Source organism: Globicephala melas, chromosome 19 (genome assembly GCF_963455315.2).
Source record: "Globicephala melas chromosome 19, mGloMel1.2, whole genome shotgun sequence".
Lineage (NCBI taxonomy): Eukaryota > Metazoa > Chordata > Mammalia > Artiodactyla > Delphinidae > Globicephala > Globicephala melas.
In genome coordinates, this window is record NC_083332.1 from 43,006,089 (window position 1) to 43,023,330 (window position 17,242).

The 17,242-nt window shown below is 46.5% G+C and overlaps 1 protein-coding gene across 1 annotated transcript in view; it reads left to right on the forward strand.

Moving 5' to 3' along the window:
• Nucleotides 1–3,645, forward strand: part of CDH5 (cadherin 5) — a 36,379-nt gene extending 32,734 nt beyond the window's left edge. Inside the window, exon 12 of the mRNA XM_030863764.2 lies at nucleotides 1,523–3,645. Within this exon, the coding sequence (XP_030719624.1) occupies nucleotides 1,523–2,037 (515 nt within the window). The 3' untranslated portion in view covers nucleotides 2,038–3,645. The remainder of the gene's footprint in view (nucleotides 1–1,522) is intronic.
• The last annotated feature ends 13,597 nt before the right edge of the window (nucleotides 3,646–17,242 follow it).

A 17,242-nucleotide genomic window follows, 5' to 3' on the forward strand; every position in this document is an offset into this window, starting at 1 on the left:
GAGGGACCCACATCATCTGCTCCAGCCCTTTCCTGCCAGTGGCTTCCCTGAGAGGCCCCCTGGCAGTGCCCCCACTTCTGGGGCTTCCGTGGCAAAGAGTCCAGACCCAGATTTTCCTCTCAATAAAAATTAGTAATAATGATATACTGGCATCACCACCACACACAGAATTGCACTTAACCTCATAGCCACCTTATCAAATATAAACAGAGCAGAGGAATCATCACTTCCATTTTATAGGCAAGGAAACAGAGGCTCAGAGAGGGCATCCTGGCTTTCATTAGGTACGGAACAGTTCATTAAGTCACTCGAGGCTAGAACGACAGAGTCTAGGGATGCTCTGAGCCTACTTCTAGGAGCTCTCTGCCCCACGTGGTCCACCCCTCCTAGGGGTTGGCAACCGTCATGCAGTCACACACCTCAGAGCTTTGAGCAGGGCCAACACCACACCGCTGCCTGATCATGGGACTCTGGGCATGTCACTCAGCTGCTCTGAGCTCGGTTTGCTCATGTAAAATGGGATATTAATACCTACTTTGAGTAAAAGAACATGAAAATGTGCCAATACCATGCCAGCATGTACACAGTAGGTGCTCAAGAGTAGCTGCTGCTACTGCTACGGGTGCCATGTCTACCAGCACCACCATGACCCATCATCATCATCATCATCATCACCATCATCACCATCACCATCATCATCACCATCATCATCATCATCACCACCACCCTCATCATCACCACCATCATCATCATCACCATCATCACCATCACCATCACCATCATCATCATCGTCGTCGTCATCATCACCATCATCACCATCATCACCACCACCACCATCATCACCATCATCTTCACCATCATCATCGTCGTCGTCATCATCATCATCACCATCATCACCATCATCGTCATCATCATCACCATCATCGTCGTCATCATCATCATCATCATCATCATCACCATCATCATCATCACCATCATCACCATCATCATCACCATCATCATCATCGTCATCATCATCATCATCACGGCTCAGAATCTTTGCACTCCAAATTCCAACTCCATCCCTTTCCCCATCTCTGCCCCAACCTCTGGTCTCCTGGCCTTTGGACAAGACACAGAAGGATTTGCCACAGTGGTTAAGAGGAGGGAGGAATTGAGGATGCGGGTAGATGGGGAGGAGAGTGGCAGGAGAGAATGAACTTGAGGGAGGCCCGCTCTGTTGCTCTCCCCGCCGCCCTACTGTGGCCAGGACACCAGCAAGGATGGATCCTGGGTGGGGGTGGGGTGGAGATGACTCTGGAGTGGGAGTGAGGGTGGACCCACCAGGTATCTAGGCCAAACCAAAACTTCTGCGTTGGCCCAGCTGTCACTGGGAGCTGGGCTGGCCCAGGGATTCCCAGGGAGGAGGGGAGGGTGCAGGTAAACCTCAAGGCGGGGGTGTGTGGGGGGGTGGGGGGGTGTTGGGGGGAGTCCCCCGGTCTTCTGGGCCATGGCTGACCAGCTCTGGCTCGCTTGTTTGCAGTGATCACCCTCCTCATCATCCTGCGGCGGCGGCTCCGGAAGCAGGCCCGCGCCCACGGCAAGAGCGTGCCGGAGATCCACGAGCAGCTGGTCACCTACGACGAGGAGGGCGGCGGCGAGATGGACACCACCAGCTACGACGTGTCGGTGCTCAACTCGGTGCGCCACGGGGGGACCAAGCCCCCGCGGCCGGCGCTGGACACGCGGCCGTCCCTCTACGCACAGGTGCAGAAGCCGCCGCGGCACGCGCCCGGGACGCACGGGCCCGGGGAGATGGCCGCAATGATCGAGGTGAAGAAGGACGAGGCGGACCACGACGGCGGCGGCCCACCCTACGACACGCTGCACATCTACGGCTACGAGGGCGCCGAGTCCATCGCCGAGTCCCTCAGCTCCCTGGGCACCGATTCATCTGACTCGGACATCGATTATGACTTTCTCAATGACTGGGGGCCCAGGTTCAAGATGCTGGCCGAGCTGTATGGCTCGGACCCCCGGGAGGAGCTGGTGTATTAGGGAACCGTGGGCCTCTGGGCCTGGGTAGCTCAGGCTAGTCGGACACGGGCACTTAGCCCTCCAATCATAGCACTCATGTCCCAGCCTAACAGCCCTTCCTCATGGGTCCCAGAGACCTCACCACCTTGGATGGCAAAATCCCAAGTCCCTGAAATGTCCAGGAACGTATTTCAGTGATGGCTACTCCCAAAACGCTGGAAAACACCAGGCTGGTGTTCTGTCTGGGCTGAGACAGCCACATAACCCTGTCACCTGCGACTACGGGTTCAACTCAAAGACTTTCTCAGTCTTCTCAAAGCAGATTATGCTCAACTGCCAGGGGGAGGTCTTCCCCTGAGGTCCCTGAACCCCTAGCGGGGGGCGGCTGGGGGTGGGGGTCCTGGTGCCTGTCACCTGGAGGCAAGGGGCTGGATGGCATGACTGTGGGGCGAGACTCTCTGTAGCCCGGTCCCCCAGGAGACTGGGCCCGCCCCCCAGGCCTGCCCTGCTTTAGCTTCCTTACACCCTCCCAAGACCCCCAGCATTCTGCAGCCTCTCTCCAGGCCTGTCAAAAGGGAGGAAGGGCCTCTTGACATCTCCTGACCTTGGGTCTTGAGGTGACCTCGCTGGCCTGCCATGCCTGTAACTATGCTGTACTGGGTACTGAAAATTCATCCAAGGTCAGGGAAATGGCTCGTTGAACTTTAAAGCAACTGTGAATTCATCCTGGAGGGACAGTGCAGACCAAACGAGACCACAGATCATAGGGTGAGGGCCACCTCCACACCCACTCTCTCCAGAGAGGGCCAGGAGTCGCTGTGACCCCAATTTGACACTCACGACACCCCTCCAGTTTTGCCTGGGAAGCAGGGCAGATGTTCCCGGAGCAGAAGACCTCTCCCTGCCTCACCCGGTCACTCATTCATGCCCTTTCTTTTTTCTTTCTCTCCATCTGCTGTTGATCTCTTGACTTAGAGGCACTTAAGGTGTGACCCACATCAACTCTGGCCAAAGTCCAAACCCAAACATGACTGCGCAACACAGCTGTGCCATTTGCCTTTACACCTCGTTGTTGCCACATCTCAGGGAACCCCAGCAGGGCCCCATCCCTACAGAAGGCAAGGCCCCTGCTCAGGCCCAGTGGTCAACTGTTCCTCTTCCACTTTCAGCCACGTACGGAACTTTCCACTGCAAACACACCTTAGGGAAGTGGCATCACTCAACGGGGGTGCGGGGAAGGAGGCAAACTCTCTGACTCACCATTTGTCATGGACCAAGGTTCCTGCTCCGGGCAAGGCCCCTCAATTCAGGGGACTGTAGATAACACTGACTTTTTATTTTTACCCAATAACGAGTTTTTCATATTTTTTTTTTACTAATAATACTTATACATTTCTAGCTCTCACAAACATATAGAATAAGGGTTTTTGCATAATAAGCAGGTTGCTATTTAGGTTAACAATTTTAATTCAGGTTTTTTAGTTGGATAAACAAATTCCTGTAACCTTCTATTTCCTATCATTGTAGTAATTGCTCTAGTGATAATGACTATATATATATTGGCTACACTGGTGCATGGGACATACTGTATTTTTTTATAACTAAATAAAGAAAAATCTTGAAATACTTCTCTTTCTAGAGCTGAGCGAGCTCATGTGAAACACAAGCACATACACCACCACCACCACCGTCAGAGGAACCCAGGGTGCAAGGCGACATTTGCAGTCAGAAACACACTGCAGGAAAGTGATTGCAGCAGAGGGACACCTAGTCCATCCCGGTCTCCTCTCAGAGCCCCATGCCTTCCCTCAGCCTCTGTACGTGGCCCCCAATCCCACCCCGACTCTACACAGCAGGCAGGGCCTCTGGAAGCTGGAGCTGCCACACCTTTTCCAACTGAGAAATGAACCAGACGAGTGATACACATCAGCAGTGAGGGAGGAAATCAATCTAATTAGCTGGTTGACAACAGTGATGGAGCGGCTGGCATTTAGTGGGGTGTGTGGACCCCAACATTGGGGTCCTGCCTGGAAAACCTCACAATCGAAAATGAGAACAGGAAGCCTCTTTGCCAGACTTGGGACTTGAATTGGGTAGGTGGGAGATGAAGCTCACTGCAGCAAGGCCCCCGCGCCTTCATGTCCTGCAGGATTTCCTGGGCTGTGTGTCTCCCAGGGATGAGATTTTGCAAACTGTGCTCTGGATGCACTTTCCTGGAGCTCTCAGGGGGCAATTTGTCTTAATTCCAATTTTGCTCTAATTTCATTGGGATTTCTTTTTTGATCCATTGGTTATTTGTTTTTGAAATGTATTGTTTAATTTCCAAACATCTGTGAACTTTCCCAATTTCCTTCCATTATTGATTTCTAATTTCATTCCACTGTGGTCAGAGAACATAAGTTTTATGATTTAAATCCTTGTAACTTTACTGATACTAGCTTTATACCCTAACATATGTTTTATCCTGAAGAATGTTCCATGTGCACTAGAGAGGAATATGTATCCTACTGTTGTGATGGAGTGTTCTATAGTGGTATGTTAGTGTTGTTCAAGACTTTTATTTCCACACTGATTTTCTGTCTAGTTAGTCTATCAATTATTTAAAGTCTAATGCTAAAATCTCCAGCTATTACTGTTGAATTGTATATTCCTCCCTTCAACTCTCATCAGATTTTGCTTCATATAGTTTGAGTCTCTGTTGTTACGGGCATATAATCTTATAATTGTTGTATCTTCCTGATGGATTGACCCTCTGAGCATTATCACATGTACCTCTTTACATCTAGTCACAATTTTTATCTTAAAGTCTATTTTGTCTGATATTAGTATAGTCACTCCAGCTCTCTTGGTTACTGTTTACATGGTATATCTTTTTCTATCCTTTTCTTTTCAACCTATTTGTGTCTTTTAATAGAAAGTGTGTCTTCTGTGAACAAAATATAGTTGGATCAGGGCAGTTTATCCATTCTACCAATCTCTCTTTGATTGCAATGTTTAATCCTTTTACATTTAATGTAATTACCAACAAGGTAGGGTTTATGCCTGTCACTTTCCTATCTGTATTCTTTGGCTTATGTCTTTTTTGTTCCTCTATTACCCCATTATTGCCGTGTTTATGTTAAATAGATATTTTATAGTGTACCATTTTAATTCTCTTGACGTTTCTTTGACTATATTTTATGTTTTTTTCTTAGTGGTTCTCCTAAGGATTATACTTAAAATCTTAACTTATAACAATCCAGTTAGAATTTGTACCAACTTAATTTAAGTAGTGTACAAAACTTTGCCCCTAATAGATCCACTCCCTCCCCGCTCCTTTGTGCTATCGCTGTTGTACATACTACATTTTTATACATCGTATGCCCATCAACATAGATTTATAATTATTGCTTTACGCAGTTGTCTTTTAAATCATATAGGAGGGAAAAAAGAGTTACAAACTATATATATACTGCCTTTTTTTCTATAAATGTATTTATTTTTGGCTGCATTGGGTCTTCGTTGCTGCGTGTGTGCTTTCTCTAGTTGCGGCAAGTAGGGGCTCTTCTTCATTGCAGTGCGCGGGCTTCTCACTGTGGTGGCTTCTCTTGTTGCGGAGCACGGGCTCTAGGCGCGCGAGCTTCAGTAGTTGTGGCTCGCGGGCTCTAGAGCACGGGCTCAGTAGTTGTGGTGCACGGGCTTAGTTGCTCCACGGCATGTGGGATCTTCCTGGACCAGGGCTCAAACAAACCCATGTCCCCTGCATTGGCAGGCAGATTCTTAACCACTGCACCACCAGGGGAGCCCTATACTGTCTTTTATATTTACTTATACAGTTACCTTTATCGCTGATCTTTATTTCTTCATGTGGATTCAAGTTACTGTCTATTTTCTTTCATTTCAGCCTGAATGATCCCTTTAGTATATTTTGTAGGGAAGGTCTGCTAGTGAGGAATCTGTTTTATCTGGGAAGTCTTGATTTCACCTTTATTTTTTGCAGGATAGTTTTGCTAGGTATGGAATTACTGGTTGATAGGCTTTTTCTTTCAGCCTTTTGCATGTCATCCCACTGCCTTCTGGCCTCCCTGGCTTCTGATGAGAAACTGAGTGTTAATCTTATTGAGGAAACGTTTTATGTGATAAGCTGTTTCTCTCTTGCTGCTTTCAATATTCCCTCTGTCTGTGATTTTCAACAGTCTCATTATGATGTGTCTAGAGTTGATCTTAGGAGTTCATTGAACTTTTTAGATGTGTAGATTAATATTTTTATCAAATTTGGGAAGTTTGGGACCATTATTTCTTCAAATATTCTGTCTCTTTCTCTCTCTCCTTTCCTCTGGGACTCTCATTATGCATGTATTAGGATGCTTGCTAATGTCCAATGGGTATCTAAGGCTCTATTAATTTTCTTTTTTCTGCTCCTCAGACTAGATTATCTCAATTAACCTATCTTCAAGTTTGCTGACCCTTTCTTCAGCTAACTCACATTTGCTGTTGAGGTCTTCTAGTGTATTTTCCTTTCACTTATTGTACTTTCAACTCCAGAATTTCTATTTGGTTCTTTTTTATACCTCTTTATTGATATTCTCTATTTGTTGACACACCACTCTCATACTTCTCTTTCATTCTTTAGACATGGTTTCCTTTAGTTCTTTGAAAAGATTTTAAATAACTGGCTTAAAGTATTTGTCTAGTAAGTCCAACCTTTGGGTTTCTTTAGGGATAATTTCTATTGAATGCTTGTTTTCTTGTGAATGGGCCATTCTTTCTTATTTCTTGGCATGTCTCGTAATTTCTATAGAAAATTGGATATTTCAATAATACAATATGGCAACTGCAGAAACCAGATCCCTGACCCCCAGAGTCTGTTGTTGCTGGGTTTTGTTGCTTCTGCAGTTTGTTTAGTGACTTTCCTAAACTAATGCTGTAAAGTTTGTACTCTCTGTTGTGTGCGGTCACTGAAGTCTCTGTTTGGTAGTGGTCAGTTAGCAATTGGACAGAATCCCTTAAATGCCTGGAATGAATAAGTCTCTCAGCATTTGCCAAGGAGTTCTGTATTTTGGGGAACTCCTCTGATACTCAGGCAGGCAGTCTACAAATCTGCCTTAGCCTTAACTTTTTGTTGCACAGAGCCTCCAGGTCAGTCAGAGGTGAGAGCTTAGGGCCTTCCCAGGTCTTCTCTGAGAATGTGCACATCCCTGCACACGTGAGTGGCCTTTTAGATTCCCAGGAATATGCCAAAGTTTTTCAAAGCCCTCTGTGGACAGCTCATGCCCTAACTCTTCCTTTAAGACTTTTGGTTAGCTCCTTGTTTGCCCTAGTTGTTATCATTGCCTCAGGCAACTGTGATGTTAAATGATTGCCATTGATTATTTTCAACAAATGCCCCCAGGAAAAAAGGCTTGCTTGCATTAAGCAAGCTTCAAGCCAGGTCAAATAAACACAACCTTTCAAGGGAGGTCATCTAGGGAACCACCAGATGGGTCAAATGAGGACAGTTACCTGGGAAATTGAGCTTTGGAGGAGTTGCAATTCTGTTCTGCCCCTTCCAATGGCTTCCAGGCTGCTGGTTTTCACTGTTAATTGTGGAGCTACTGGGTTTCAAGGCTACTACAGGACTGGAGAGAGGGGAATGGGACTATGGAAAGTTAAAACACTACAAAGTTCACTATTCTTACCAAGATTTAGCTGATTGTTTCTAATGAATACTCCTTGGATTGTTTCAAGCCTTTGCTTAATTTCCAGAGTTCTGAAAAAGTTGATTTTGATATTTTTTTTCCAGTGTTCTCATTGCTTTTATGGAAGAGAGGATTTCCTTATTCTGCCATTTCTGCTGATGTCACCCCCTCAGGATGGTTTTTGTGTTCTATTTTCCTACTTGTCTGAAGTGCCTGCCCTCTGAACTCACAGTTTTCCAATCCCTGGAGCCCATGGGATCTCTTCACTACTTCCTCCTCCAAGAAGCCTCCCAGGCGGTCCCAAATCAGGCAGTCCCTCTCCCTCCAACCCTCCCAGAGGGGCCCAGCTCTGAGCACTTCGCCACCCTGGCCACATCTCTGACTCCTATTTACCCTGAGGCGGGAAGAGTGATCCTCATGACAGCTAAGGGCTCACCTCTCAGTTTGGAACCTTTAGTGGACACCAGGAAAGGGCACAAACCCAGTGCTCCCTGGAATCTGCTTACCACACGCACATACCTGCTCGGTCCATGGGCCCCCCACCTGGCCAAAGTGGGCAGGAGCCGCAAAGGCTCTGAGCCCTTCCCCAGTTCAAACCTATGAAGCCAGCATGACCTTCCTCATTTCACAGATGACTAAAGTGAGACCCAGAAAGGGATCTTTCTGGAACTCTGCCTTTCTGGGAAGGCCCTAAGCTCTCTTCTCTGGCTGACCTTGAGGCTCTGTGCAATAAAAAGTGGCCAGAGTCACACAGCGAGTTAAAGAGAGAGTTGGGAGTAGCACCCGCCTCCTGGCTCCCAGGAAAATGTGGATCTGCGGGAGACCTCCTCAGACCTGGGGGCTTGGAGGCTGGACCAAGAAACATCTTCCACGCCCATTGTGCTAGTCATGGAGAAAATGACCACTAGGGGGTGCACGGCCTCAACACGTGCTCAGGACTCGATAGCATCCCGGGGATGGAACACCACGGTATCCTGACACAGACCTCAGGTTCCAAGGGGCCTGGACCTTGGCAGAACCCAGATCAGAGAGGCAACCATGGGGTCTGGCCCCACAACTCACTCTGCACCTCCCCTCCTGCCAGTCTCTGATGGGGAAAAGAAAGGCAGGTACCTAGTTCCCCATAGGTACCTGTGGTCTCCAGCAGCACTGATGACAACAGAATCTCAACTAGAGGGAGCAGCTGGCCCTGGCTGTAGGATCCCTGGGCATGTGCACCCCATTATCCTTTCCTGCACCAGGGTCCCCTGCCTCAGTGTCCACACTCAGCCCTCCTGCTCTGCTACAGCCTGCTTTCGCCAAGCCAATCCTGGAGCATCGGCTCTGGGCCAGAAAGAGCAGCCATCCTTGAGCACCCTGGTTCCAGGCATCGCCCAGGTCAAGAATCCTTACCATAAATTCTACTGTCCTCGAAATGATAGGTTGAATCTCTGATCTTCAAAACCAAAACTCCAGACCACCCAGCAATTCCCCTTCTAAGGACATAGCCTAAGAGACAAGTACAGCACGTATCTGCCACAGTGTTAATTTCAGGTATATACAAATCAAAAAATAGGAAACAACAGAAATGCCCAATAATAAAAGACTCGTAGGTAAAATACGGCAGGATCCATAAAACAACACTGGCAGCCATTAAGTTGTGACATGGTGACCTTGAGTTGATCTCAAGGTCAAACAAAAAAGCTGAACTCAATGCATTATTTACAGTCAGATCTCAACTTTTTCTAGCAGATATCCATCTCCAGGCTTGGGAATTATGAATAATTTTTAATTCTGTGTTTCCCAAATTTTCAATAATCAGCATGCATTATGTTTATAATCAGAAAAGAATGTTATTTTAATGTTAACTTGTAAACACTTCCTTCTCATTGAAAAACAGTAAATTTGATAAGCAAAATTTGTCCCCACATATCATTTAAAGTTTTTGTTTTTTAAAAAAAAAGGTTTTTGGTTTACTATCTATTAATGCAACAGATACTTTTTTTAAATTAACTAATTGCTTTTGAACCCAGCAAAACAAGTTGTTGATTTTTTTTTTAAATCATTCCTTTGAACTTGGTCCTGTGGGATCTTCATCTCTTAGCCTTTGGAGTTTTTTAACCCCAGATTTCCAGCAACTTTCTGGATCAGAACTATTATAGTCCATGGGATGAGGAAAACCTGGTTTTCCAGCCAAGTGACCCCACAGGATTCTGCAATGCACAGAAATATCCTAGGGACTTCCCTGGTGGCGCAGTAGTTAAGAATCCACCTGCCAATGCAGCAGACACGAGTTCGAGCCCTGGTCAGGGAAGATCCCACATGCCATGGAACAACTAAGCCCGCCCATACATCACAACTACCGAACCTGTGCTCTAGAGCCCACGAGCCACAACTACTGAGGCCACGTGCCACAACTACTGAAGCCCACACGCCTAGAGCCTGTGCTCTGCAACAAGAGAAGTCACTGCAATGAGAGGCCCATGCACCGCAACGAAGAGTAGCCCCCACTCACCACGACTAGAGAAAAGCCCGTGCTCAGCAACAAAGACCTAATGCAGCCAAAATTAATTAATTAATTTTAAAAAGAGAAATATCCTACATTACTCTTATACTACATTACTCAAACATATAAGAGAAAAAGCGGAGACCAATTTCCCATAGTCCATCCAGAGACCATCTGGGGATGTCTCGGAAAGCTGAGTGTCCACCAACTCTCAGGGACTTCACAGAACTTTGCAATGTGCTTTTGTAGCATAAGGTGTAGGAAGTGCTGTTAACCTCTGATGCTCCTGAGTAACGGCTGCTGGTGGGATGTTTGATGATGTTACACAGGAAGCTGCGCAAAGGGGTTTTGTTTTCATATGGGACTCTGAGCAGGAAGTGAGTCTTTACATCAAAGGAAGAAAATGAAATTCTACCTTTGAGCCCAGGGAACCAGAGAAGGCTTTTCCTGACTGAGCAGAGGGAGACCTACAGGCATAGGGTGCTCGGCAAGAAACAGAAAAAACCCTGCCTGGGGCATCACATAAAGCAGCCAACATTTTGCAGAGTGTAGAGAATAACAAAATGTGACCAGGGGCTTTTTTTTTAAACCATGCACATGGTACAGCCATACAATTAAATACTATTGAGTAATAGAAACACTGATACATGCAACAACTTGAGTGAATCTCAAATGCATTACACTAAGTGGAAGAGAATAGATTTAAAAGACTACATACTGTATGATTCCATTTATACAACATTCTGAAAAAGGCAAAACTACAGCAGCAGAAAATAGATCAGGGTTTCCAGGAGTTGGGGAGGAGGGATGGTTTGATTAACAAAGAGAAGCTGCATGAGAGAGACTTTTCAGTATCTTAATTGTGGTAGCGGCTGCACAATGTGCATTTGTCAAAATCATAGAACTATACTCCAAAAAAGTGAATGTTACTGTATGCAAATATTTTATTTTATTTTATTTTTTTAATTTTTTTTTTTTTGCGGTACACGGGCCTCTCAGTGTTGTGGCCTCTCCTGTTGCGGAGCACAGGCTCCGGACGCGCAGGCTCAGCGGCCATGGCTCACAGGCCTAGCTGCTCCGTGGCATGTGGGATCTTCCCAGACCGGGACACGAACCCGTGTCCCCTGCATCAGCAGGCAGACTCCCAACCACTGCACCACCAGGGAAGCCCCCCCAAATTTTTTTAATTATCAACAATTTTTTTAATGGAGAGATATTTGATCAAGGTCTGTCTCACTTTATAAGTGATCGATTTATTGGTTACTTCACTGGTGTGCAAGGTCCAGGCACACACACTTACTCGTTCCTTCTTTCTCTCTAAGTTATCTGTTGAACAATGTGCCAAATTCCCTTCATTCTACTCCTACCATTTCTTGAAGCCCTCTCCTCCTCTCCTCTTACTGTTCCAACCTTAGTTGGGGCCCTCTTCATTCTCTCTACTATGGTATTTCCAAAATTTCCCAATTGCTCTTCCTGTCTCCAGCCTCCAGTCATATTAAGCTACCTTTCCTCAGACATTTGGTAGGTTGTCTTACTGGTCAAAATATGCACTGCCCTTCTCTGTGGGAGGATTACACATTCCCTCACCCACTGATGTCAAACTTGGCCAGGTGATGCACTTTCTCAAATAAAATACGAATGCAAGAGACACTTGCCACTTTGGAGCCGAAACTTGAAGAGCCAGCTCATGGTTCCACTACCTCTCTTCTCCCTGCCACCAGCGATGAACACATAACTTGAGTGAAAAATAAACCTTCACTGTTGTAAGCCACTGAGATTTTCAGGTTGTCACCAAAGCATAATTTAGCCTAAGGTGACTAAAACTCTCCATGTAAGCTTCATAATTGTTCACTTTGTAACCTCTATGCATAGTACAGACACAGGGCTGGCACTCAATACATATCTGTAGAATGAACAAATAAGTGAATGAAAAAACAGATGACCCCTGGGCCTTTGCACATGCTACTCTCGCTCTGTAAAAAATGACCACCTCTGCTTCTTCACTTGCCCAGCTACTCCTCAAATCAAACCTCAGAGATATCCTCCTCAAAGAAAGCTTGCCTGCCCACCTCTCTATCCTCCCTAAGGCATCTACGTATATTTCTGCTCTCATAATAATTGTATGACTCCCCCCCACCATGAGACCCTTAGGCAGGGCCAGGTCTGCCTCACCTTGGTGGCCCTGTTCCCAGCAGAGCCTGGCCCAGAACAAATGAGTGGACGAATAAATGAAGGAGTAAAGGTGTGGAGAGTTTTCTATCCCTTCAGCTAGCCACAGACTTTCCGCACTCCAGGCCTTTGCACAGGCAAACAGTTCCCTACCTGGAACATCAGCCCCTTCCCAGTTTGCCGGCCTACCTGTTCCAAATCCTTCAGCATCAGCTGCCCCATCCCGTGCACATCCCTGTCACAATTAAGTCACTCCCTCTCCCTTGCTCCCACAGACTTAACACATCCCTTCATCAGAGCCCTTGTCACATGGTGCTGAGGTCTTCCAAGCTCGCTCGCTCTCTCTCTCTCTCTCTCTCTCTCTCTCTCTCTCTCTGAGCACTCTGAGGGCTGGGCTTGAGTCACATTCATCCCTATGTCCTCGTACCTAGGACTTTTTTTTTCTTTTTGGCCGCACCATGCAGCATACAGGATCTTAGTTCTCCAACCAGGGATCGAACCCGTGCCCCCTGTAGTGGAAGTGCAGAGTCTTAAGCACTGGACCACCAGGGAAGTCTCATTCCTAGGACTTAATAATAATGACAGCAACAACAAAAACAATAATAATAACCAACCAGGCCTTACTCTGGTCAAATAAATGGGTGAATGAATAGCTGAGTGAATGAATTAAGGAACTGGGTTCTAGCATGTTCTTACATCATCCCTCAGAAAGCCCAGGCTTCCCATCAGAGGATGAGTGACTGAATGTAATGGGGCTGAGCTGACTGACACTTTGTTACCACAGCTGACTCCTCTCCCAGGCCTCTGCTCCTGTCCCTAACCTCAAGGGCCACGTGACCCCATCACTGGTGAGTGCAAGGGGGCCATAAGACCCAGCACACAGTCCCACTTCCCAAATACACCACCCAGTTCCCCCAGCAGACCTGGCAGAGATGTCCCAGAGAGTGTAACTCCAGGAAAGTGTGTGCACTGGGGTGCCAGTCCTGAAGCATCCTCTAATCGATTACCAACAAGGGACAACTGGGAGAGGGGAGGAGCAAAGTAAGATATGCAGAAAAGGAGGAGAAGCAAGAAGGAATCTGGACCATCGCAAGGTCACTGTGCTCGGCTAATTGTATAACTGACTGCAGATGTGATCGGGAGCGCTGACTGTGACGCTAATCACCTCCACAGAATGCCGCCCTCCTCTGACTCCTGCTCCAGAGAATCCCAAGGGAATCAAGCAGAAGGAGAAGGGGAAGGAAGAAGAAGCACTTATCCAGAACTAACCCTAAAGACACACCTCCAGGAACCTCAATCACCTGGAAACCAACCAGGAACCAGAAGCAAATAAAAAACTTCTATGTAACTGAGCAATACTCATCAGAGATGTCAAGTTCACGGAAGCAAGGAAAGAATCAGGAACTGTTACAGACTGGAAGAATCTGAGGAGACACAACCATAAGCAAGGTGGGATCCTAAAGCAGATCTTGAAACAGAAAAGGAACATTAGGTAAAAACTAGTGAACTTCACATAGGATACAATAACAATATCGTACCAATTGTTAATTTCCTGGTTTTGATCATTGTACTACAGTTATATAAGTCGCTATCATTAGGGGAAGCTGGGTGAAGGATATACGTGAGCTCCATTTTTGCAATTCTTCTAAAATTCTTTTAAAATAAAAAGAGTGTTTTGTCTTCTCAAGGACTGCTATGCAGCCAGCAGTGTCCTGGTAAGAATGCAGTCAGTCATTCTCACCAAACGTGGTTTTGCTGAATTGTCAGTGAATGCAGCTTATTTATTTAGCAACCATGGATACTGTTCTCTCAAGAAACCTACAGTTCTTCTGTGAAGCTTATAAGTATCAAATGGAAGGAGGAGGACAGCTAGAAGTAACACACTGAGAAGGGGCAGGGAGGGAGAAAGAACTAGAACACCACAAGGGCAGATGGGGCCCTCCAGAGGCAGCCCCCTGTTCCAGCACAGTCGCTGGTGTCTTTATGATCTAACTCCACTGGTGCAACAAATGTTTATGGAGCCCTGTGCCAGACCCTGAGCTGGGGCCACAGTGATGAATAAGATTCTGTTCTTCCCCTCCAAAGGCTCACAAATAGGGAGGCATGTATGCACAAACACACAGAAAAATCTTATGCAATTTCTATCATTATGACATGTGAAGTGTATCATGGGGCCCCAGATGAAGGAGATATTAATTCAACCTAAGGGAAAACAAGGTCAGAGAAGCAGCTGAAGAAGGGGGCATTTGGATGTTAGAGATGGCTGGATCCCAAGAGGTGAGGGGGGGAGTGACTGGAATAGAACCTAGAGAGGTGGGCAGGGACCAGATCAGAAAGGACCCTGACTGTCCTTTCCAGTGTGGACCTGACCGTGTAGCAACGGGTAACTATTAAAGGGCTTAAGCAAGGGTGTGGCTTGATTTAAGGCAGTGCCAAGGCTGCAGTGGAAGGGTGTCCTTTCTTCCAGACTGAGCTGAGAAAAGGTTACATTGAGGGCAGCCTGTGCCGTGCTCTAGGGGGAGCGGGATGCTTGTAGCACGTTGTATGCCAGTGAAAATGAACAAGGTGACAGTCCAAACAGAGATGCTGAGAAACAGCTTATTCCCCACAGGGTCAAATTCACAAGACTCTGCAGGACCGCTGCGCTGCCTCTTCCCAAGTGCAAAGGCTCAGCTACTCCAGGCTGGGGGTGTAAACTGTTCTGTACTGCATTCGGGTGACATGATTAACATACTTATCAGGGACAAGTTCTCCCAGCAGCATTTCAAGTCCACCCTGGTCAGCTCAAAACAAACAGCAGACAGACTGCCTCCTAAGGGATGGCAAAAAAGGGGCCCATCTGTCTCTGCCAGTCCTGTTTCCAGCTCTCCTAGGTTCCTGAGCTGCTAAGCCTACTTTAAGAGGAGCAGATGCAAGGGGCAGTGAAACTCCCCACAGCCATCTTGTCGGGTTCTGGGATTTCCTGTTCTTTTGAAATTTGTGGATGTGAGCAGGTGGCATGAGGATGTTCCCGAGTTACCAAGAGTCCCCAGAAACTCTGGTGGAGAGGACCAGGACAGAAAGGAGAGGCAGGGTTAAGAGTCCCCTTCAGAACCCTCCTACACTGTTGACGGGAATGTACGTTGGTGCAGCCACTGTGGAAAACAGTATGGAGGTTCCTTAAAAAACTAAAACAGTATGGAGGTTCCTTAAAAAACTAAAAATAAGAATTACCAGGGACTTCCCTGGTGGTCCAGTGGTAAAGAATCTGCCTTACAATGCAGGGGACACGGATTCGATCCCTGGTCAGGGAACTGAGATCCCACATGCCGCCAGGCAACTAAGCCCGCATGCCACAACTACTGAGCTCGTGCGCCTCAACGAGAGAGCTCACGTGCTGCAAACTACAGAGTCCACACGCCCTGGAGCCCACGTGCCACAACTAGAGAGAAGCCCATGTGCAACAACGAAGAGCCCTCATGCCACAACGAAAGATCCCGCATGCCTCAACAAAGATCCCGCGTGCTGCAACTAAGACCTGACGCAGCCAAAAATAAATTAAATAAATAAATAATAAATAAATAAATCTTGGGGAAAAAAAAGAATTACCATATGATCCAGCAATCCCACTCCTGGGCAATATACCTGGACAAAACTCTAATTCAAAAAGATACATGCACCACTGTGTTCACAGCAGCACTATTCACAATAATCAAGACATGGAGGGACTTCCCTGGTGGCGCAGTGGTTAAGAATCCGCCTGCCAATGCAGGGGACACAGGTTCGACCCCTGGTCCGGGAAGATCCCACATGCCGCAGAGCAACTAAGCCCGTGTGCCACAACTACTGAAGCCAATGCACCTACAGCCCGTGTTCTGAAACAAGAGAAGCCACCGCAATGAGAAGCCCACGCACCACAATGAAGAGTAGCCCCTGCTCAACGCAACTAGAGAAAGGCCGCATGCAGCAACGAAAACCCAACACAGCCAAAAAAGAAAAAAAATTTTTTTAAAGAAATGGAAACAACCTAAAAGTTTGTTGACAGATGAATGGATAAAGAAGATGTGGTACATATATACAATGGAATACTACTCAGCCATAAAAAGGAATGAAATAATGTCATTTGCAGCAATATGGATTCAACTGGAGATTATCATACTAAGTGAAGTAAGAGAAAGACAAGTACCATATGATATCACTTATATGTGGAATCTAAAATATGACACAAATTAACCTATCTATGAAACAGAAACAGAATTACAGGCACAGAGAAGAGACTGGTGGTTGCCAAGGGGGAGTGGAGTTGGGGGAGGGTTGAGGTTAGCAGATATAAGCTTTTATATATAGAATAGATAAACAACAAGGCACCGAGAACTATCTTCAATATCTTATAATAAACCATAATGGAAAAGAATATTAAAAACAGAAGATATATATGTATAACTGAGCCACTTTACATATATATATAACTGAACCACTATATATATGTGTATAACTGAATCATACATATGTATAACTGAATATATATATATATATATCAGTAATTAACACAACTTGGTAAATCAACTATACTTCAATTTAAAAAAAGAGTCCCCTTCACACTCAACAGATGCTCCAGGGGAGGGGGCCACAGTCTGAAGATGCTGGACAGAAGACCCAGGCCCCAGGTGGTACCTGATGGAGACCCTTCTGGTGGACCAAGGTTCTTAAAGGACAAGGGATTCACCCCAGGACTCACAGCAGGTGAAAAAGAGGAGAATTGAACCCAGATTTTCTGCCTCCAAGCCCAAAGCTCCTGACCCAGACCAGAGTGAATTTCTCTCTGCTTTCTGGTACTTGGAGAAAGCAGAGCCCTCATGCGGTCCTCTGTGTTCCATCCCCATCCCTCACTGGCCAATGCCCCACAAGTGCATTGGGCACCTACTGTGTACCAGGC